This window comes from Chrysochloris asiatica, unplaced genomic scaffold (genome assembly GCF_000296735.1).
Source record: "Chrysochloris asiatica unplaced genomic scaffold, ChrAsi1.0 scaffold00065, whole genome shotgun sequence".
In the NCBI taxonomy this organism is placed as follows: Eukaryota; Metazoa; Chordata; class Mammalia; order Afrosoricida; family Chrysochloridae; genus Chrysochloris; species Chrysochloris asiatica.
The window spans coordinates 5,197,317-5,220,281 of record NW_006408583.1 but is presented as its reverse complement, the minus strand read 5'-3'; the positions used below and the strand labels follow the sequence as shown (position 1 = coordinate 5,220,281).

At 38.9% G+C, this 22,965-nt stretch overlaps 1 protein-coding gene across 1 annotated transcript in view; it reads left to right on the top strand.

Annotated features, from left to right (window-relative positions):
• Window positions 1-22,965, top strand: part of FOCAD (focadhesin) — a 354,257-nt gene that overhangs the window by 251,842 nt on the left and 79,450 nt on the right. Inside the window, exons 22-23 of the mRNA XM_006864465.1 lie at window positions 1,156-1,244; window positions 13,546-13,590. Coding sequence (XP_006864527.1) covers window positions 1,156-1,244; window positions 13,546-13,590 — 134 coding nt within the window. The remainder of the gene's footprint in view (window positions 1-1,155; window positions 1,245-13,545; window positions 13,591-22,965) is intronic.

The window sequence follows — 22,965 nt, the reverse complement described above, 5'->3', positions numbered from 1 at the left end:
ACTCCTGGACTTCAAAGTCAACCACTCCCCTCCTTTTGCTACAAAATGTCTACCTTTACATTTCCAACCCTCACAGTCAGTCCTGATAACAATTATTCACTATTGTGCCACAAGACACCCATCCCCATCTCCTTTCATCAGCCTCACCCAAACAGATTGAATACTACTTAGTAGAGATTCTACCTTCCTCCACACTCTCTGGATCTAGGTTCCCTCTTGAAAGCTTGTAAGCCAGTCACTTCTTGCCTTTGCGGCCCTCCATTTTGGATCGCCAATGTCCAAGTTGCCCATCCCTGTCTATCCTGTGTATCGAGGGGGTGGGAGTGATCCTCGCTGTAAAGATTTGTTCCCTCTTTTGAGTTATTGCATCCATAGGTGTAGGTCAAATTCATCAAATTGTATCATATTACTCTTTTTTCTTCTTCTAGTTGAGTTCTGATCATCCATCCATTGAAGCCAGGTCAAGTGGGTATTTTCTGCAAGTGTGGGTGTTCTTGTGAATATGCACTCACTTTTTATTAGCTGGATGTCAAGCCCACATTCTTAACCCTTTAAGATGCATTACTTTCTTCTCTAGAGAATGGAGATACATGTTCTTCTTCCATAGAACACACAGTAAGATTATAAAATGAGAAAAAAAAAATCTAGAAAGTAGACAGAACAGGTGACTCAAGTAGTCATTCAGTATGTGAAACAGTGATCAATCTCATTAGTAAACTATGAAATGAAATTTAAAAGTTTATTGAGATATCAATTTAAACCTGACAAAGATCTTAACAATTCAAAATATTGGTGAGGACTTGAAGTACCCACAACTTTTATTTACTGCAATGGGAATGTAAACTGGCACCATTCGGTGATTTTTAAAATGGGGCCTGTGATACTGAAATCTGTTTTAGTAGATAATCTCAAAGGCTTCTGCTCTAAACTTGCTGAATATACAACTTTCCCAGGCATCATTTCTTTGGTAAATAGAGAAGGCCTTGAGCAGTGATGTGATTTTCTTCTTTCAAATATCCCCGTTCATAATCTACTGCCCCATCAGGACACTAGAGGCCAGTAGGGAAAGAATACATGTTCTAAGTGTTTTGGCAAGAAAAGTTACGATGATTTCTGCCATAGGGTGTGCATGCTGATTGATGCTCTGTTTTCCAGGGACGAATGGCAGAGCTGGAGTTACAGTTAAAGCACGGAAAAGAAGGCCTTCAAGAGGTGCAGTACAAAAAAAACGCAGCCTGGCTCTGGTAAGGGGGTGGCAACCTACTGCTCATTGGTTGTCAGGGGAAGTGCACTATGAGAAGGATGGCCTATGTTCTACATATAGAAATCTCATTGGTCTATTTCCCTCTCATCCTCAAATAAAGTTATAAGGATAGATTTACTCCATAAACTTTATATGTTTATCATTCTCTAACGTAGTGTGGAGGAGCGATGGAAAGGATTAATTTTCCTTTTTACCCCTGTTATTATGTTATATGCTTTTTAATGAAAAATTCGATATTTCCCTTTCAGTTCATTGTCTTCCTACCTCACATTTAGTCAAAGCATTCCACCCTCTCATTCCAGCCTACCTCAAGATGTTGTCACTATTAAGAGTGACTTTACCATGTCAGGGCTTCATTTCTTTGGCAGACACTCCAGTGAGTCTGCACAAGATTATCTAGAGTAGCTCTGGTAGCATAGTGGTTACGAATCGGGCTGCGAACCTTAAGGCCAGCTTTTCGAAACTACCAGCCGCTCTGCGGGAGAAAGATGAGGCATTCTGCTCCTGTTAAGATTTACAGCCTCGGAAACCATGTACAGGGTTGCTATGGGTCGGAACTGACTCGACGGCACTTAACAACAACAACATGTGAGTGCTGGCACAGTGAAAGCAATTCAAATTGTTACAAGGGGTGGTCAGAGTACCTTGTCAGTTTAGTGTTGTTGTTGTTGTTAAGTGCCTTCGAGTCGGTTCCGACCCATAGGGACCCTGTACAGGGTTTCTGAGGGTGTAAATCCTTACGGGAGTAGAAAGCCTCATCTTTCTCCCGCGGAGCAGCTGGTAGTTTCGAACTGCTGACCTTATGGTTCACAGCCCGATTCATAACCACTACGCTACAGCATCCTAAATGTAGGTAAAATGCCTAGAATCCAAATAGCTTTGTCTACAGCCATAGGTAGTTTAAACCTAATAATGTGTTCAAAGGTTGTTTTTCGACTTATATTTACTGACAGTTGTCACATGTAGAAATGTTAGAGTAGTGTTTGTAGATGTGTGTGTGTATAATTGATTCTATTTAAAGTTTCATTTCCCAGATTACAAAACAAAATAACCCAGTCATACAGTTGAAAACATTATACCACTGGATTTATGATTGTTGTTGTTGTTAGGTACCATTTACTTCATTCCAATGCATTGAGATTCTTTGGACAACAGAACAGAACACTATCTGGTCCTTCCCTAGTCTCAGAATTGTTGATCTGTTTGAGCCCATTGTTGCAGCCACTGTGTCAGTCCATCTTATTGAGAGTGTTCCTCTTTTTCACTAACCCTCTGGTTTACTAAGCATCATCTCCTTCCCCAGGGACTGGTCCCTGATGATAACAGTTCTAAAGTATGTGAGAAACAGTCTCATTATCCTCACTTCTAAGGAGAAATATGGCTGTACATCTTCCCAAACATATTTGTTTGTTCTTCTAGAAGTCCATGGTATATTCAGTATTTTTTACTAACACCATAATTTTTAACTTTTTATTTTAAACTGAGTGAAGGTCTACAGACCAGATCATCAGTTTTACATTCAACAAATCCTCCCCTTTGTTTCATCTCAATGACTGCACTCTCCCCCAGGCAGAAGCAGTGATCCCACTTCCTCCTGTGGTTCCTGTTTCCATTCCACCCACCTTCCCATCTCTTCTCTCTCTTCTCAACTGTATTCTTAGGGAAATGTTGCCCTTTTGATTTTGAATGATTGACTATTCCATAGTGAACAAACCTTACTAGTGTTGTTCTTCCGCTATCTATCTGGGATATTATTGCTGATGTCCGATGGATCTTGGCTGAAAGCAGAGAATATCAGAAAGATGTTTACCTGTGCTTTATTGACTATGCAAAGGCTTTCAATTCTGTGGATCATGACAAGCTATTGACAACATTGTGAAGTATGAGTATTCCAGAACACTTAATTGTACTCATGAGGAATCTGTACCTGGACCAAGACGCAGTTGTTCAAACAGAACATGGGAACACTGAATGAATGGTTTAAAATTAAGAAAGGTGTGGAACAAGGTTGTATTCTTTCAACATACTTATTCAGCCTGTATGCTGAGCAAATAATCTGAGAAGCTGGGTTATGTGAAGAAAAATGTGGCATCAGGATTGGAGGAAGACTAATTAAAAACCTGTGATATGCAGATGATACAACCTTGCTTGCTGAAAGTGAAGAAGACTTAAAACGTTTACTGATGAAGATCAAAGAGCATAGCCTTCGATATGGATTACATCTCAATGTAAAGAATACAAAAATCCTCACCACTGGACCAATAAATAACATTCTTATCAACGGAGAAAAGACTGAAGTTGTCAAGGACTTCATTCTTCTTGGATCAACTGTCAACACTCATGGAAGCAGCAGTCAAGAGATCAAACGACGTATTGCTTTAGGCAAATCTGCTGCACAAGACCTTTTTAAAGCGTTGAAGAACAAAGATGTCAGCTTTAGGACTAAGGTGCACCTGACCCAAGCCATGGTATTTTCAATAACCTCATATGCATGCGAATGCTGGACAGTGAATAAGGAAGACCGTAGAAGAATTGATGCTTTTGAGTTATGGTGTTGGAGGAGAATATTGAAAGTGCCATGGGCTGCCAAAAGAACCAATAGATCCGTGTTGGAAGAAGTGCAGCCAAAGTGCTCCTTGGAGGTCAAGATGGCCAAACTTCATCTCCCATACGTTGAACACATTGTCAGGAAGGACTAGTCACTGGAGAAGAATATCATGTTTGGTAAGGTGGAGGGTCAGAGATAAAGAGGAAGACCCCCAACGAAATGGATTGGCCAAGTTGCAGCATCTGTGGACTCAAGCGTGGCAACAGTAGTGAGGTTGGCCCAGGATTGGGCTGTGTTTCATTCTGCTGTGCATCAAGTCGCTATGAGTTGGCCTTGACTCAATGGTACCTAACAACAACAACAATCCCTTGGCTGAAATTTGGGCCACAAGTTTGAATTCCTTTCTAGACCACAAGATGCAAGGGTTGTTGAGGATTGTAGTCTCTGTTTCCTGAAATCTTTTTCTGATAAGTAAGCCTAGTCTTCTTTTATAATTTTGAGGTTTTTTCTCCCCACATTTTCTCTTACTCTATCCAGGACATTCTAATTTGATCCTTTCAGAGCAGTTGGTAGTAGTAGCCAGGCACTGTCTAGTTCTTCTGGTTTCAGAGTTGTAGAGATTGATGTTCACTTGTCCTGTTAGTCTTTTGGACTAATTGATTCCAAGCAACTTCAGTTCGCATCACTCTTCCTTACTCCGTACATGGAGATACCAATAGTTGCACCATGAGCTTTCAAGAGTCCAGGCACTGTTCACCAAAGTAGGATGTAGAACAGCGTCTTTGTGGACTATGTTATGCCAAATGACAATGGACTAACACCATAATTTAAAGACATCAATTCTTCTTCAGTCTTCTTTATTCATTATTCAGCTTTCCTATGCATATGTATGAAGTGATTGAAAATACCCTGGTACAGGTCAGGCACACCTTAGTCCTCAAAATGACATCTTTGCCCTTTAATACTTGAAAGAAATCTTTTGCAGCAGATTTGTCCAATGCAATATGTTGTTTGATTTCTTAGCTGCTGCTTCCTTGAGTGTTGATTGTGGAACAAAGTAAAATGAAGTTCCTGACAACTTCAATATTTTTTCCATTATCATGAGTTTCTTACTGGTCCAGCTCTGAGGATTTTTTAATCTTTTTGCTAATGTACAATCTATACTGAAGGCTGAAGTCCTTGATTTTTCTCAGTAACTATTTTAAGTCTTGGCATTTTTAGCAATCAAGGTTGTATCATTTTCATATCACAGAATGCTCATGAGTCTTCCTTCAATTCTGATTCTAAGTTCCTTTTCAGTAGTTCAGTGTCTCAGATTATCTGCTCAACATACATACTTAATAAGTATATTGAAATGATACAGTCCTGTAATACATCTTTCCTGATTTTAAGCCATGCAGTATCCTCTTGTTCTGTTTGAACTACTGCATCTTGGTGTAGGCACAGGTTCTGCATGAGCACAGTTAAGTGAACTGGAATTTCCATTCATTTCAATGCTATCCATAATTTGTTATGATCCACCCAGTTCGATACCTTTGTAGTCAGTAAAACACAAGGAAACATCTTTCTGGTAGTCTCTGCTTACAACCAAGATTCATCTGATATCAACAGTGATATCACTCATTCTACAGTTTCTTTTAAATATGACTTAAATTTCTGGCAGTTCCCTGTCTGTGTACTATGTTTGAATTATCCACATGAAAATTTTACTTGTTTGATATTAGTGATATTGTTTGACAATTCCAACATTTTGTTGGGTCACCCTTCTTTATAATAGGCACAAATAAGAATCTCTTCCAGTTGGTTGGCAAGGTAGATGTCTTTAAATTTCTTGGCATAGACAATTGCGCACTTACAACATTGCATCCATTTGTTGCACCATCTTGGTTAGTATTCTGTCACTTGCGTGAGTCTTGTTTTTCACGTTCAGTGCAGCATGGACTTTCTTTAGTACCGTTGGTTCTTGCTCGTACTTAACCTTCAGAACTACTGAAAAGGCAGTCAATTCTTTTTGGTCCAGTAATTGTATGTAATCTTTCTAATTTCTTCTGGTGCTTCCTGCATCATTCAATATTTTATCCATAGAATCCTTAAATATTGCAACTTGACAATTCAAATTTATCTTCAGTTCTTTCAGCTTGAGACAGGCAAAGTGTGTTCCCCAGGTCTTTGTAAATTTAAGATTATAAATAAAGAATTTTGGTTTTGTTCTGTTTTTAAAAATAATAGGTTTTTAAACTCATCTTATGCAAATGTTAATTTTTTCTGGGTGGTACATTTTTTATTTCTTCAAATTTACCTGCTGCCTTTGAGTCTGTTCTGACTCATGGCAACCCCATGTGTGTCAGGGTAGAAGTGTGCTAGCTAGGTTTTCAACAGATGTGCCCTTTCAGAGCAGATCATTAGGCTGTTGTTGCAAGGTATCTCTGGGTGGGTTTGAACCACTCTTTTGGTTAGTAGCCAGGCACTTAGTCATTTACACCACCCTAAAGTATATTGCTTGCAAGGTCGGTAGTTCAAGCTCACCAGCTGCTCCTTGGAAACCCTATACAGGGTCGCTATGAGTCGGAACCGACTTGACGGCACTTCACAACAATAACAAAGTGTATTGCTACTGGGTTTCCAATTCATACGATTTATTCCAAGAAAAACATATTTAAACATGTCTCTGTAATCTTTGGAGGCCTGAAGACAAATTCTCTCAGTAACATTTGTCTGAGTCTCTGTAGGGTGTCTTCAGAACAAAAGAATATTTTTTATGCCTGAAAAAAGCAATTTTGAGGTCAGAGATAATATCAAATTTCTAATAAAACTCAAGTGAGTGTTTTCCCAAATCACTGAGTCTTAGCAGAAAATATACAGGAATGTTGACCCACATAAAATAAAAAATTTTAGAAAGGTCAGCATTTTAAGGAAGGTCGGGAAGATCTCAATAATGAGTCAAGCACGGGAAGAACTTAATTTTAACAAATAATGAAACTGACTGACTTTTAGAAACTGATGGAAGGAGACTAGGATTTCCATTTTGTGATCGCTACTGAAGTTGGGATCCCACAGGTTCAGCAGGTTTTTGTTGTTGTTTTGTTTTGTTTTTTAAAGGAGCAACTTGGCTTCTACAAGCTTTGAGCTTGATGGATGTCACAAACATTGTGTGAAAATCAGCTAGCATAAAGAACTGATCTTTCTATCAGTCTTTTAAGAAAGACCAAAACTTACAAAGATGATTTCATGGAATGACTTGTAACCGAAAACATGTCTTTTATTAGCCAGTTTGATTCAGAGAGCAAGATTCAGTTAAACAGTAGCTTTCAAGGGTTTTTACTGGAACAGTTAAATTCAAGGTAGAAGGCTCAGCTTAGATGTATGGTGATTGTTTTTTCAGACTGCAACAGGGTATATGAATCAGAACTGATTTAACAGCACTTAATGTCAATCAACCTAGAGGTCAATTATTTGAACTCACCTAGTGGTACCATAAGGAGCTTTGATAGCATAGTGGTTACGAATTGGGCTGCGAACCTGAGGATCAGCAGTTCGAAAGTACCAGCTGTTCCGTGGGAGAAAGATGAGGCTTTCTGCTTCCGTAAAGATTTATAGCCTCAGAAATCTGTACAGGATAGCTATGAGTCGGAACTGACTCCACGGCACATAACAACAGTGGTACCATGGAGTCCTAGTGTGACACTGTGGTCTAATGTGTCAGACTGCACAACTGTTTGAACTGCAAGGTTGGTGGTTCAAGCTCCCCAGCTGCTCCTTGGAAACCCTATGCAGGGTTACTATGGGTTGGAATCGACTCGGCAGCACTTAACAACAGCAACAAGTGGTACCATGGAAGAAAAGCCAAGACTACTGCCAATAGAAGCCTATGGAGCAGTTCTACTCTCTGACACATGGAATTGCTATGAATTGGAATCAACTCTTTCATGGCAACGGGTTTGGTTTGGATGCATGTGAAGCAGACACATCAGGCAATAAATACACTGGAGGGCTTTTTCTCCTTTTTTAGATGCTCAATATTATAGCACGTTCACATGCTAAGAGGAATAATACAAGTAGAGAAGAAAAATTGTTGACGCAGAAGAGAGATCGAAGTAGATGTATACAGAAATTTGGCACATAAGTGGAAGATTTGATCCTGGAACTATAGACATGTAATTATTATTAAATATTCCTAGTTAACTAGAAGAAGATGACATTGAATTCACTATAATCCTTTAGGAAGATAAGTATGAACAATACATTTTAGAGAAAAATATTGTGAGCTGGCTTTTTTAATAATGTAAGTTTAAAGTCTATTGGAGCAGTGTTCAACTATTTTAAAAACTTGGTTCTTCATAATGACTCAATTCTCAAATATGTAGGTAGCTAAGATTCTATTATATTTTGACTGCAAATACTTATGAGTGTACATATAATTTACATTTGAATGCAAAATTTATACTACATATAAAATTGAATTTAGAAATTCAAAATATATAGTGCAAATGTATATGAAGCTCTCTTCAAAATGCAAATTTGGTTGCCAGTGGTTGTTTTTTCACTTTATTGCACCTTGGAAACCCTATACAGGGTCGTTATGTGTCTGAACCAACTCAACGGTACTTAACAACATGTTGAAAAACCCACCACTCATCTGTCAGTTTGTTGTAAAGTGTTGGTTTGTATGTTGCTGAAAGCTGTGCCACTCTAGTGTTTTAAATACCAGCAGGGTCACCCTTGTAGACAGGTTTCAGCTGAGCTTCCAGACTATGACAGACTAGTAATAAGAAGAGGCAGACTACTTCTGAATGGTAAGTCACTAGAGAACTTAGGAATAGCAGTGGAACACAATCAGATAGCACCAAAATGTTGACTATTGAAACATTATGAATAGCACCAGAATATTTTCAGACATAGTGCTGGAAGATGAGACCCTCAATTTGGAAAGCACAAAAATATGACTGGGAAAGAGCTACCTTCTCAAAGTAGGGTTGTCCTTGAGCAAGCGAATGGAGTGAAGCTTTTGGGACCTTCATTTGTTGAAGGGGCACAACTCAAAATAAGGAGGAATATTTGTAATCATCCATTAATAGTCAGACCCTGGATTATTCAAAGTGTGAGTCTAGGAAAATTAGAAGTTGTCAAAAATGAAACAGAACACATAAAGATCAATATCCTAGGCATTAGTGATCTGAGATGGACTGGTATTTGCTATTTTGATTCTAATGATCACATAGTTTACTATGCCAGCAATGACAAATTGTCATCATCAAAAAGAACCGTTTCAAGATCTGACTTGAAGTATAATGCTGTCTGTGACAGGATGAGATCCATATGCCTATAAGGAAGACCAGTTAATTTGTCTATTATTGAAATTTACAGACCAACCATTAAAACCAGTGATGATGAAATTAAAGAATTCTACAAACTTCGTCATTCTGAAATTGATCAAACATGCAATCAAGATGTATTGATAATTACTGTTGATTAGAATGCAAAGGTTGGAAACAAAGAGGAAAGATGAGTAGTTGGATAATATGGCCTTGGTAATAGATGCTGGAGATCGTATGACAGAATTTTGTAAGACCAATGACTTCTGCATTGCAAATACCTTTTACAATTACATGAAAGACTACTATACACATATAACTTACTAGAAGGAATATACAGAAATAAAATTAACTACATCTGTGGGAAGAGACAGTGTAAAAGCTCCATATCATCAGTCAAACCAAGGCCAGGGCCAAACTGTGTAACTGACCACAAATTGCTCACATGCAAGTTCAGGTAGAAGCTGAAGAAAATGGAAACAAGTCCATGAGAGCCAAAATATGACCTTGAACAAATCACACTGGAATTCAGAGAGCATATTAGAAATAGATTTGACGCATTCGACAATAATGACCAAAGACTAGCAGAGTTGTAGGATGACATCAAGAACATCATACAGGAGAAAACAAAATGTCATTCAGAGGAAAAGGATGTGGGAAAAGACCAAAATGGATATCAGAAGAGATGGTGAACTTGCTTTCCAGGGTAGAGATGCTACAGCAGATGGAAAAAAAAATGAGGAGGTAAAAGAGCTGAATATTTCAAAGAGCAGCTTGAGAAGACAAGGTCAGATATTCTAATGAAATGTGCAAGGACCTGAAGTTGGAAAACCAAAAGGGAAGAACATACTCAGCATTTCTCAATCAGAAAGAACTGAAGAAAAAATTCAAATCTCAACTTGATATACTGAATGATTCTATGGGCAAAATATTGAATAATGCAGAAAGCATCAAGAGAAGATGGAAGGAATGCACAGAGTCATTGTACCTAAAAGAAATGATCTATAGTCTACCATTTCATGAGGTAGCATACTATCAAGAGTCAATGGTATTGAAGGAAGAAGTTTAGTGTGCATGGAAGTCATTGGCAAAAAATAAGGCTCCATGAATTGGTGGAACACAAATTGAACAAGCTGATGTTACACCAGTGGCACTCACTCATCTATGCCAAGAAATTCGGAAGAAAGTACCTGCCCAACTGTTTGGAAGACATCCATATTTGTGCCCATTTCAAAAAGAGTTTACCCAATGGGTTGTGTTTATCATCAGAGAATATAATTAATATCAAATGCAAGTAAAATTTTGCTAAAAATAATTTTTAAATGGCTGTAATCGTACATTGATAGGGAACTACCAGATATTCAAATCTGATTCAAACAAGGATGTAGAACAAGGGATATTATTGCTGATATCATATGTATCTTGGCTGAAAACAGAGAATATCAGTAAGATGCCTATCTATGTTAATGACTACACAAAGGCTTTTGACTGTGTGGGTCATGAAAAGCTGTGGACAACATTGTGGAGAATGAGAATTCCGGAACACTTAATTGTGCTCATGAGGATCCTGTTCATAGGCCAAGAGTCAGTGCTTTGAATAGACCAAAGATACACTGAATGGTTTAAAAATCAAGAAGGTGATTATCAGTGTTGTAATCTATTATCATACTTATTCAATCTGTATGCTAATAATCCTAGAAAAAGGATTGTATGAGAACCTGGCATCAAAATTGGAGAAGATTCAATAAAAGCCAGCAATATACAGATGCTACAACCTTGCTTGCTGAAAGAGAAGAAGACTTAAAATACGAGAGTAAGTAAAAAATAATCTATTCTCTGGTTATGTTAAAACACCCATACATGGCCACGGCTGATGACAACATTGGGCGTGGATGTGAAATGCTTCTCTCGAATAGATGAGTGACAATGGATTATGTGACAAAATCATTTGCAAATCAACCTAGGCAGACAGACTTGGGTTTCGAAAAGTTTGTGTGAGATGGGTACTGAAACAAATCACAGAAGAACATAAATCAAAGTCTCTGGGCATTGTCAAATAAAATTTGGACCAATTCTCAAACGTAAAAGTTTCTTTAAAAAAAATTATTACTAGTGACGAGACATGGCTTCATCAATAGGAGCCTGAGAGTAAATGGTAGAGTATGGAATGGAAGCATCCTCAATCACTGACCAAGAAGAAGTTCAAAAGTCAACTATCAGGTGGAAAATTGATGCTTATATTTTTCTGGAACACTATCAGGAAAAAGGTGCAACATTCAACATTGCTCATTACAGTGAGATGCTCACTGACGAGCTGAAGTGTAACCCTCAGATTAAAGGCAGAGGACTACTGTTCCAGGGCATTGTGATGTTACATGACAATGCATGTTCCCATACTTCTGTCCACACTGTTGGATACTCTTCTAAAACTTCGTTGTGAGGTGATAAAGCATTTTCTCTAGAGTCCCTATCTTGCTCCATTGAACTTTTCACCTGTTTAGTCCTCTGAAAGCAACCCTTGGAAGACAAAGTTTCACCTCTTACGAAGAAGTTGAAGACAGTGGTACATTCGTGGTTCACAGCTCAGCCTAAAACATTTTTTTTTTAAAAGGGCAAACACAAGCTTGTTGACAGATGGACAAAGTGTATTGAAAAGCAAGGCGATTGTGTCGAAAAATGATGCATTTGCCTTTTCTAAAAGTTAATTAAAATAAATTCTACAGCCAGAGTGTAGATAAATTTTTTAAAATGTTTTATTGTGAATTATGTGATAGTTTACATGGGAGAACATTAGCTTTACATTCATCCTATCATATATCATTTCATTGCCATGATTACAATCCCCTTCATGCATCATCAACCAACCAAAGGTTATACCCTGCAAGCCTATCCCCCAGTTGGGTTGTCAGCACCCAGCCCCTCTCCCTCTCTTTGTCTAGAGTCCCCAGCCGCTCCATCTCTCCATGTCATCATCTCTGCCTCCATCTCTGGCATCACTGTTTCTCTGAGTAGGGTCCCGCCCTCCACTCTTCTCACTTGATGGCCCCAGGGACCTCTGCTACTAGACTGCAAAGTCAATCACTTCCCAACTTTTGCTACAAAATGTCTATACCCTTACATTTCCAACCCTCACAGTCAGTCCTGATAACAAATATTCACTTTAGATAACTTTTGACTCACCCTCATACTCACTCGTCAAGATCAAGGACCACAACCTTCCGTCTTGGTTGCAACTCTATGTAAAGAAGATCCAAATCCTCACAAGTGGTCCATTAAATAGCATCATGGTTAAGAATATAAAAGACTGAAGTTATCAAAGACTTCGTTTTGTTTTGACCCACCATCAACACTCACGGAAGTAGCAGTCAAGAAATCAAACGATGTATTACATTGGGCAAATCTGCTGCACAAGACCTTTTTAAAGTGTTCAAGAGCAAAGATGTCAGTTTGAGGACTAAGGTGCACCTGACCCAAGCCATGGTATTTTCAGTAGCCTCATATGCTTGTGAAAGTTGGGTGATGAATAAGGAAGACTGTGGAGTTATTGATGCATTTGCGTTATGATGTTGGAGCTGAATATTAAAAGTACCATAGACTACCAGAAGAACAAACCACTCTGTGTTGCAAAAATATAACCAGAATGCTCCTTAGAAGCCGGGCTGGCCAAGCTTTGGCTTTCTTACTTCAAACATACTATCAGTAGGGACCAGCCCCTGGAGAAGGACATCGTGCTTGGTAAAGTGGTGGGTCAGAGAAAAAGAGGAAGACGCCAACGAGATGGATTGGCACAGTGGCAGCAGCGGTGTGTTCAATTGTAACAACAATTGTGAGGATGGCACAGACTGTGCAGTGTTTTGTTCTGTTGTTTATTGCGTCACTAGGAATCGGAACTGACCCAACAATATATTGGGAAACAATTAGGTTCTGTAATTATGTGACTTGTTTGTACCATCCTTCAAGCCCACAAGTGTCGTTTTCTTTTAGCATCAGTGTGATTAAATAACCAAATTTCATTTTATAGCCACACGTAGTGGCTATTCCACAGCTCTAATTTTGAGACAGTCAAGTAATGTTAGGTGAGCTTTTAGGCAAAACAACAGGGCACTATAAAGGACAAATGTGTACTTATCACACTCTGTTACAGGATGTCACCATTGCGACACTTCTAGTCACCTTTCCTCCCTGCTTTCCCTTCCCTGCCTCCATGAAGCCAACTTTAGAATAGGAAAATGAGGCTCTCTTCGAAGCAATGCTCTGAAAGTGAAAGACAGCTCTTTCCCGTCTTAGACTAAAATTCTACATGTGGGATTTTAAGGTCTGGAGTAGTTGCCAGAAGGTTCATATTAATTGATGAAGAAGAGAAAAGATTGCATTCTTGCTATAATATCATCACTAACACCTATTTTCCACCTTCTCTCCAGGGTCAGAGACATGCTGACTGATGAGATCACCAAGGCAGCTGCAAAGTAAGGTTCTTTTATTCCTTTACCAAAAACTGTATAAACTGTTTTCGCCCCTGGAAGGAACTTAATATTTTTCCGTTTAGTGCATTTTATAATTTTAAGACATTTAAAATAGTCATTTACTTTTTTTTTTATATCAGCTTTTACCCTTTCATTTTTTTTATACTTTTTTTTTTTTTTTGGTAAAAATACAAAGAAACGGATATAAAAATGTAATTTTTACATCAAGAATCACCAAGCTTGTGCCTTTGCTGTAGGCCTAAACAAAAGCCAGGTGCATTGGCTTAACTTTTTAAAAGGAGTTGTAATTTCATTCAGGGCAGGGGGAAGTCCTTGGTAGTATGAATTATGTGGATTCTACAGATAGTTTGTAAATCTCAGCCCTGAACCAGAAAATAAACCAGAGTTGGACTTTCTTTCATTCCACTTTTGTTGCTGGGTCCTCGATATCTGAACATTAATTTTCTAAATACTTAATTCTGTTGTGAAGACCTGATTTCCAAAAGCAGTTTCGGTTATATTCTTAGGTTTATTTTAACAAAGTTTACTTGAGTCTTGCTACCTTGAGGATTATCACTTACCTTAAACCAATTCTCACTAAGAAAATTTACCCTGCTGAACCTATTTGAACAACTTCTGCTGGCTCTTTAGTTAGCAAGCAGACTAATTGTCCCTGGCAGAAAGTTCCCTATCACTTGATGTACACCTGTCCCTTCCTACAGTATCTTAAACTGCTGCTGCTTCTGCTTCTGCATGACTTTCTTCTTATCCTTTGACCTAGAGGATTTCAGGTGTATTCAAAGTCCATGTCATCCAGAATTATTCCATTGCAATATAGGTAACCCCTTGCCATTCCAAAAATGTCTGTAACTTAAAGGTTTTGCCTTAAAAAAACCCAAAACCATGGTCTACCTTAGAGTTTCCTTTCCACCAGTAATTTCTTTAGTAGGTGCATAATCATCAAGTCTGATCTTAGTACAGGATCACTACTCCTCATGACTCAGCCTCGTGTCTCTGAATAAAAGAAAGAGAAGTGCTCATCCTCTAGAAACCAATTCCATAGGAAGCAATGGGAAATAGATGTCTTGACAAAATGAGAGTGAAAATGCAGAGAGTCTTGGATAGGGACTCATTTGTGTCTGCATACGGAGTTTGGTGAATTTTAGACACAGTGGGAGAGCATTCAGCTGCATACTGAAGTAGGGGAATAGGGAGGATGGGCTGTCTTTGACCTTTACCTTTCAGAATTTGTTATATTATGTAGTCTACTTAAAACCTGTTAAACTAGTGCCCTCTGACATTTGCAAAAAAGACTCGAATGCTGAAGAAACTAACTCCTTTCTATTAAAACAAACTATAATTTTACCTTTCTAGTAGCATTTGCATTATCCATTCCAAAATTTCATTTCAGCAAGACTTTAATCATCAGATTTACAAAGCATCACTTTGTGACTGATGCCTAAGGAGATCGTATTCACATTCTCACTGGTACAGAATGAAAGTAATTGATGTTCTCAGAGTGTTAGCTTTTCATCCAAAATTCCTAAGTATTTTATAGACCTTATCTTACTGAAATGATCCTGACAACATCAGCATGACAGGAAAGGAGTGGGAGACAATGGAGATCCAGAGACTGAGACTAATCACAGTGCAGGGGCAATCCATGACGTTGTCGCAGTCGCTTCACTTCTCCCCGCTGGCTTCCTCTAACCAGGTGTGGCACTGCCCCCACCTGCTGCTGCCGCCAGCTTCATTTTCTCTTCCTTGGCCCATGGTTGCTAGGAGCTGGTTTGGGCCATCGAATGGTTGGTTTGGTCAAAGCCATGGGTTTAATGCAGAAGTAAACCACCAGTTGCAAGGTTAGACTGATTTCCTCACTTAAGTCTTTTATAGCTCAGGAATAGAACTAAGGGAGAATCAGAACATGGATACAACTTGAGCATTGATGTAAATGTATTTTCATTGTTATTACTAAAATAAACTTGAACCTGATGATAAACATCCCCAAAGATTGGGTCACTTTACTAATATGAAACCTAAGATTTTGTCCCAATGAAAGCATCATTATAGCTCTTCTTTTCTTGTGCTTTTTAATTAGGTTAATGGCATCACTTTGTTTCAAAGGACAGTTTAATTAAAATGTCAGTGGTGTTGCCTAGATAAATACTGTACTGATGCTGACTTGTAATTATGCAAATTAGTCATGATTGTGTGACTAGTAGGGGACAGTTATTTGAATAACAAGATGATGAATTTTTGCAGAACTAGTTCTAATTTTCATTGACCAGCTCCTCTTTACTTTGTTTCACTACATATGTATTGAGTATCTTTTCTTCATAAGATAAAGGAGCTCTGATAGCATAGTGGTTGTAAGTCAGGGTCCTAACCTCAAGGTCAGCAGTTTGAAACTGCTAGCCATTCCACAGGAGAAAGATGAGGCTTTCTGCTCCCATAAAGATTTATAGCCTCAGAAACCCTATACAGTGTAACTGTGAGTCGGAACTGACTTTATGACACACAACCAGCACTACCACCTTCATAAGACAAATGGGTTGGCCATACAAGGAATGCAGATGAGCAAGGCCCAGTTGCAATACCTTACTGAACTATGTACCTTGACCTAGGCATGCATTGTCTGGTCTGTAAATTAATTTTTTTTTCTATTCAAATATTAATGCTCAAAATTTCATTGAATCTGTAACTGAAAATTTTATTAAGAGTGAATTTGAATGTTTTTCTCAATTGGATAAAAGCAGTGTGTGCTCTGACATGTTATAACCAGTGAAACTTTGGAATGAAAATCATCTTACGTAGTGTTTTAAAATGGTAACTAGCTTTTGTCTTAGAATTTTGGGGTTCAAAATACACTTCTTCTATTGTCTAGTTTTCTTGTTTTACATGATTTGATACCAGATTTCTGGATAACATGTTAGGATATTTCTCTTCAGTTTGACAAAAACTGGGATCTAATCCTCATAACCCTAATAATCTGTCAGTTTGTCCCACTGTGGCCTGCATAGTGCTGTAATTCTGGCGGATATGCCAATAGTGCAATGTCAAGAAAACAAAAATCCTCACCACTGGACCAATAAATAACATTCTTATCAATGGAGAAAAGATTGACGTTGTTAAGGACTTCATTCTTCTTGGATCAACTATCAACACTCATGGAAGCAGCAGTCAAGAGATCAGACGACATATTGCATTGGGCAAATCTGCTGTGCAAGACCTTTTTAAAGTGTTGAAGAGCAAAGATGTCAGCTTGAGGATTAAGGTGCACCGGACCTAAGCCATGGAATTTTCAAATAATCTCATATGCATGTGAAAGCTGGACAGTGAATAAGGAAAACCATAGAAGAATTGATGCTTTTGCGTTATGGTGTTGGAGGAGAATATTGAAAGTACCATAGGCTGCTAAAAGAACCAATAGATCCATTTTGGAAGAAGTACAGCCCAAGTGCTCCTTGGAGGCCAAGATGGCCAAACTTTGTCTCTCATACTTTGGATATATTGTCAGGAGGGAGCAGTCGCTGGAGAAGGATATCATGTTTGGTAAGGTTAGAGGGTCAGGGAAAAAGAGGAAGACCCCCAACGAGATGGATTGGCCAAGTGGCAGCATCAATGGCCTCAAATGTGGCAACAGTAGTGAGGTTGGCCCAGGATTGGGCAATGTTTCTTTTTGCTGTGCATAAGGTCGCTCTGAGTCGGTACCAACTCAATGGCACCTAATAACAACATGCCAACGGTGCCTCAAATGCCAGCAGGGTCAACCATGGTGGACAGTTTTAGCTAAACTTCCAGACCAGTAATAAAAATTAATAGAATGCTGGAAGATGAGCACCTCAGGTTGGAAGGCACTCAGAATTCAACTGGGGAAGAGCTGCCGCCTTAAAGTAGAGTCAACCTTAATGTTGTGGTTGGAGCAAAGTTTATGAGGCCTTCATTTGTTAATGGGGTGTGACTCAAAATGAGAAGAAATAGCTATAAACATCCATTAATAATTGGAGCATGAAATGTCCAAAATATGAATCTAAGAAAATTGGAAGTCATTTAAAAGGAAATCAGTGCATAAAGATCACTATCTTTATGTCATTAGTGATCAGCAATGAACAGGTATTAGTCATTTTGAGTTGAACAATCACATAGTTTCTTATGCTGGGAATGACAAATTGAAGAGGTATGGGGTCTCATTGTCAAAAAGAACGTTTCAAGATCTGTCTTGAAATACATTGTTGTCTGTGATAGGATAGTATCTATCTACCCACAATGAAGACCAGTTAATGCACCTGTTATTTAAATTTATATGTCAACCTGAAAAACCAATGAGGAAGAATCTGAAGAATTTTACCAACTTCTGCAGTCTGAAATTGATCAAACATGCAATCAAGATGCATTGATAATTATTGGTGATTGGAATGCAAAAAGTTGGAAACAAAGAGGAGGGATCATTAGTTGGATAATGTGGCCTTCCCAATAGAAATGATGCTGGAAATTGCATGATAGAATTTTGCAAAACCAACATTGCAAATTCATTGCAAATACATTTTTATTGTTGATAAGTGCCGTCGAGTCGGTTCTGACTTACAGCAACCCTGTATAGGGTTTCCAAGGAGCACGTGGTGGGTTTGAACTGCAAGCCTTGTGGTCCACAGTCCAGTGCTTATCATACAGCACCACACCAGGAATGTAACATCAATACCTTTTTACAACAATATAAATGGTAACTATACGCATGGATCTTGCTAGACGAAATAAACAGAAATCAAATTGACTACTCTGTTAGAAGAGATGATGCAGAAGCTCAATATCATCAGCCAAGATAAGGCCAGCGTTCGACAATGGAACAGACCGCCAATTGCATATGTCCAAGTTCTGGCAGAAGCTGAAAAAAATTGAAACAAGTCCACAAGAACCAAAATGTGACCTTTAATTTATCCTGCCTGAATTTAGAGGCAATTTTAAGAAGAAATATGAGGCATTGCACACTAATGACCAAAGACCAGAGAGAGGATGGCATCAAGATTATCATACATGAAGAAAGCAAAAGACCATTAAAAAGTCAGGAAAGAATAGAAAGTGGATATCTGAAGAGTCTCTGAAGCATGCTCTTGAAAATAGAGTAGATAAAGCAAATGGAAGTAATAATCAAGTTAAAGAGCTGAACAGAAAATATCAAAGGATAGCTGGAGAATACAAAGTATTAAAATGAAACATGCAAAGACCCAAGTTAGAAAACCTAAAGGGAAGAACACACTCAGCTTTTCTCAAGCTGAAAGAACTGAAGTTATGGTACTGAAGAATTCTACAGGAAAAATATTGAATGATACAGGAAGCATCAAAAGAAGATGGATTGGAATTTACAGCCATTGTAACAAAAAGAACTGGTCAGGATTCAGTCATTTCAGGAGGCAGCTTATGATCAAGAATCTATGGTATTGAAAGATGACGTCCAAGCTGCACTGAAAGCATTCGTTGATAAAAACGACTCCCCAAATTGCCAGAATGGAAATGGAAATGTTTCAACAAACTGATGTGGCACTAGAGACACTCACTTGTCTATGCCAAGGAACTTGGAAGACAGCTACCTGGCCAACTGACTGGAAGAGATCCATATTTGTGCCCATTCCAAAGACACGTGATCCAACGGAATATGGAAGTTATCAAAACAGCAGCATTAATGTCACATGCAAGTAAAATTTTGCTGAAAATAATTAAAAAGTGGTTGTGGCAGTACATCAGTGAGGAGCTGCCAGATATTCAAGCCAGAGTCAGAAGAGAACCTCAAATAAAGGAGATCATTATTGATGGCTGATGGATCTTGGCTGAAAGTGAATAACAGAAAAATGTTTGGTTGTGCCTTATTGATTATGCAAAGGCATTCAACTATGTGGATCATAACAGACAATAGGTAACATTAACATTGAGATGAATGGAAGTTCATTGAAGAGGAATGGGGTCTTCATAATTGTGCTCATGAGGAACTTGTATATAGACCAAAAATCAATTGTTCTAACAGACCAAGGGATTACTATATGGTTTACAATCAGGAAAGGTATGTGCCAGGGTTGTATCCTTTCAAGATTTTATTCAGTCTGTATACTGAGCAAATAGTCAAAGAAACTGGATTCTAAGAAGAAGAAAGTCGTATCAGGATTGGAGAAACGCTTATTAACAATGTGTGATATGCAGCTGACACAGCCTTTATTGATGAAAGTGAAGTGGACTTGAAGCGGTTGCTAATGAAGATCAAAGAAAACCACCTTCAGTATTAATCACAGCTCAATGCAATAAAAACAAAAATCCTCACACCTGGTCCAATAGACATCATGCTAAACAGAGAAAAGATTGAAGTGGTCAAGGATTTCATTTTACTTGGATACACAATCAGTGTTCATGGAATCAGCTGTCAGTAAATCAAATGATATATTGCATCAGATAAATCCATTGCAAATGACTTCCTTAAAGAATTAAAGAGCAAAGATAGCACTTTGAGGTATGGGTATGAAAGCAGGGCAGTGAAGAAGGAAGACCTGAAAAGATTTGATGCATTTGAATTATGGTGTTGTCAAAGAATATTGAAATTGCCATACACTGCCAGAAGAGCAAACAAATTTGTCCTTGAAGAAGTACAGTCAGAATACAGCTGAGAAGTGAGATGGGGAGACTTTGTTTCACATACTTTGGACATGTTATCAGGAGGGACCAGTCCCTAGAAAAGGAAATCATGCTTGGTAAAGTAGAGGGTCAGTGAAAAACAGGAAGCTCCTCAAAGAGATGGATCGACACAGCGGCTACAACAGTGGGCACAAACAACAATTGTGCGGATTGAGCCGGACCAAGAAGCGTAGTGGTTGGTTATGAGTTGGCCTGCTAACCTCAAGGTCAGAAGTTCAAAACTACCAGCCATTCCGCAGGAGAATAATGAGGCTTTCTGCTCCTGTAAAGATTTACAGCCTCAGAAACCCTGTACAGGGTGGCTATGAGTCAGAAGCGACTCCGACTCCACGGTACACCACCAACAACAACGTTGAGAAATTCATGGCTGTTTTTAGGGGGAAAACCCTTAGGATAGTCTCACTTGTGTTAGAAATAAAGATTTTGATTGTATTGCCAGCACTTTTTGGTGTGTTCTTAAGTGCCTTCAAGTTGGTTCTAACCCATAGTTACCCTGCATAGGGTTTCCGAGGAGTGGCTGGTAAGCTTGAACAACCAACCTTGCAGGTTCAAACAACTTTGAATACAGCACATTAACCCACCACGCCACACCAGGACTCCACCCGGGCTTATGTTGTTGTTGTTAGGTGCCATCGAGTTATACTGACTCATAGAGACCCTATGCACAACAGAACGAAACACTGCCCGATCCTGGGCCAACCTCACTACTGTTGCCACACTTGAGCCCATTGATGCTGCCACTTGGCCAATTCATCTCTTTTTCTCTGACCCTCCACCTTAGGTTTATGGCTGGTGGTGATTGTGTGCTGTGGAGTCGGTTCCGATTCACAACGACCCTATACAGGGTTTCCGAGGCTGTAAATCTTTACGGAGCAGAAAGCCTCATATTTCTCCCGTGGAACAGCTGGTAGTTTCGAACTGCTGACCTTGAGGTTTGCAGCCCAATTCGTAACCACTATGCTACCAGAGCTCCTTACCTTAGTCTTATAGGAATGCCCAAATCTTATTTCATTCCTGTTGGTTTATTATTAGCTAAAGGTATGTTCAATTAACCTCACTGCTGAACTCTATTGGGGCCTTCTGCTTAGACCTCAGGTCTTTGTCAGTTTTCTTCAATACGTCAGAAGGAGGAAGGCTGGTGGTGGTGTGGGTTGCACATTGGGCTGCTAGAAACAAGGTTTGAATCCATCAGCCTTTGTGTGGGAAAAAGAGGAAGCTTTTGCTCCCATAAAGATTTCTAGTCTCAGAAACCCTATCCATGGTTTCTGTGGTAAGCACCAACTTGATGACTCTTAAACAACAACTGTGTCAGAAGAAGGAAAGATGTTGTTGGCAGCAGGCAGTATATTATATATTATATATAGTATTTAATGTCTTACCCACTTATGGTTAGATCACTGAGAAAGGAAGCCAAGGATGGCTGAACAAAATGGCCAAGTGTGTACAGAGCTGGTCTTCACTGACAATAACTGCTGGCACCAACAACAATGTGGAGGTGAAGAAGAAGGGAGCAAAGATAGGTGGGTGGACAGACATGAGCATTTGATAATAGGAGGCCCTGAGTCCAGTCCTTACCAATGGTAGCAAACTGGCAAGAACATATGTGTACACTAAGCTTTTAATACACATATGAAGTCATGTTTATGGTCTGACTATGGAGGTTCTAGCTGGCCTGCCAGGTGCACTAGAGCTTATGTCTTCCTCATCCCATGTATATCTGCACTGGGACAAATAGGGTGTGATTCTTGAAAATATACATGAAATTCTGGTTCTGGTTTTATGGAGCATTCTCTGCCTTTATGGAAGCCCACAATCCTAGGACTAACTGAGAGTTACCAGCTGATGGTACATGTGTCCTATGGCCTGAGTTTTGTTGTGACAGAATTAGCATCTCATCAGTGTCCGTTCGGGACTTTCTTCTATAGGATTCATTTGGAATTATGGAATAACACTAAATGCACATTTTTCAAGTGGCGAGTGTATTAAAAAGCTTCAGTTTTCTTGATACTAAATTCAAAAATCAGACTTATTTATTGCTACTATTAGGAAATTTCCATTTGGACTATATAAAAGGGAAATTTTCATATCCTTAGAGCCTGAAATCAGACCCTTTTCATATCTTATCTAGGGTCTCCTATTCAATTTTGTAAATTCTATTACAAACTGTTATTGGCTTTGGCATGTGTGTATAAAGAGAAAGAAGGGGAGGAAACTAATGACTGAGAAGGCTGCCCGTCTGCCAAGATGTAAGTGAAGACTGCTGTTTGAAGTGCTTCACTAGAAGCCGGCTCCACACACCACTGCTTCTGAAAAGCCTGAAACCATTCTGTTCTGGTGAGCTTATCCACAGAACGGTCCTTAGTTTGTTTGCAGATCAAGCCAATAAATTTATATTGACCAATGTGGCACAAAAGATCACTTAGGAAATGCAATTTCAGGTGACTTAAAGAAAAAAAAAAAAACCTCAGGAAAAAAGCTAGCTATATGAGCTTGAATTTTTAACTTCCAATAAAAGATTTATAATGACTATGCATTGAAGAAGAGAGTTACAAATCAGCATACATGTCAGAAGAAACTATTGGCATCAGACTAAAACAGACTTGTGTTTAGCAGGCTCACTGAAGGTATGGAAGTATTCCTTTGACCTTATCTGCTCTGGATAAGCACTTTGTCTTCTGCTTTCTGCCCATAGTCCTTTCTTGG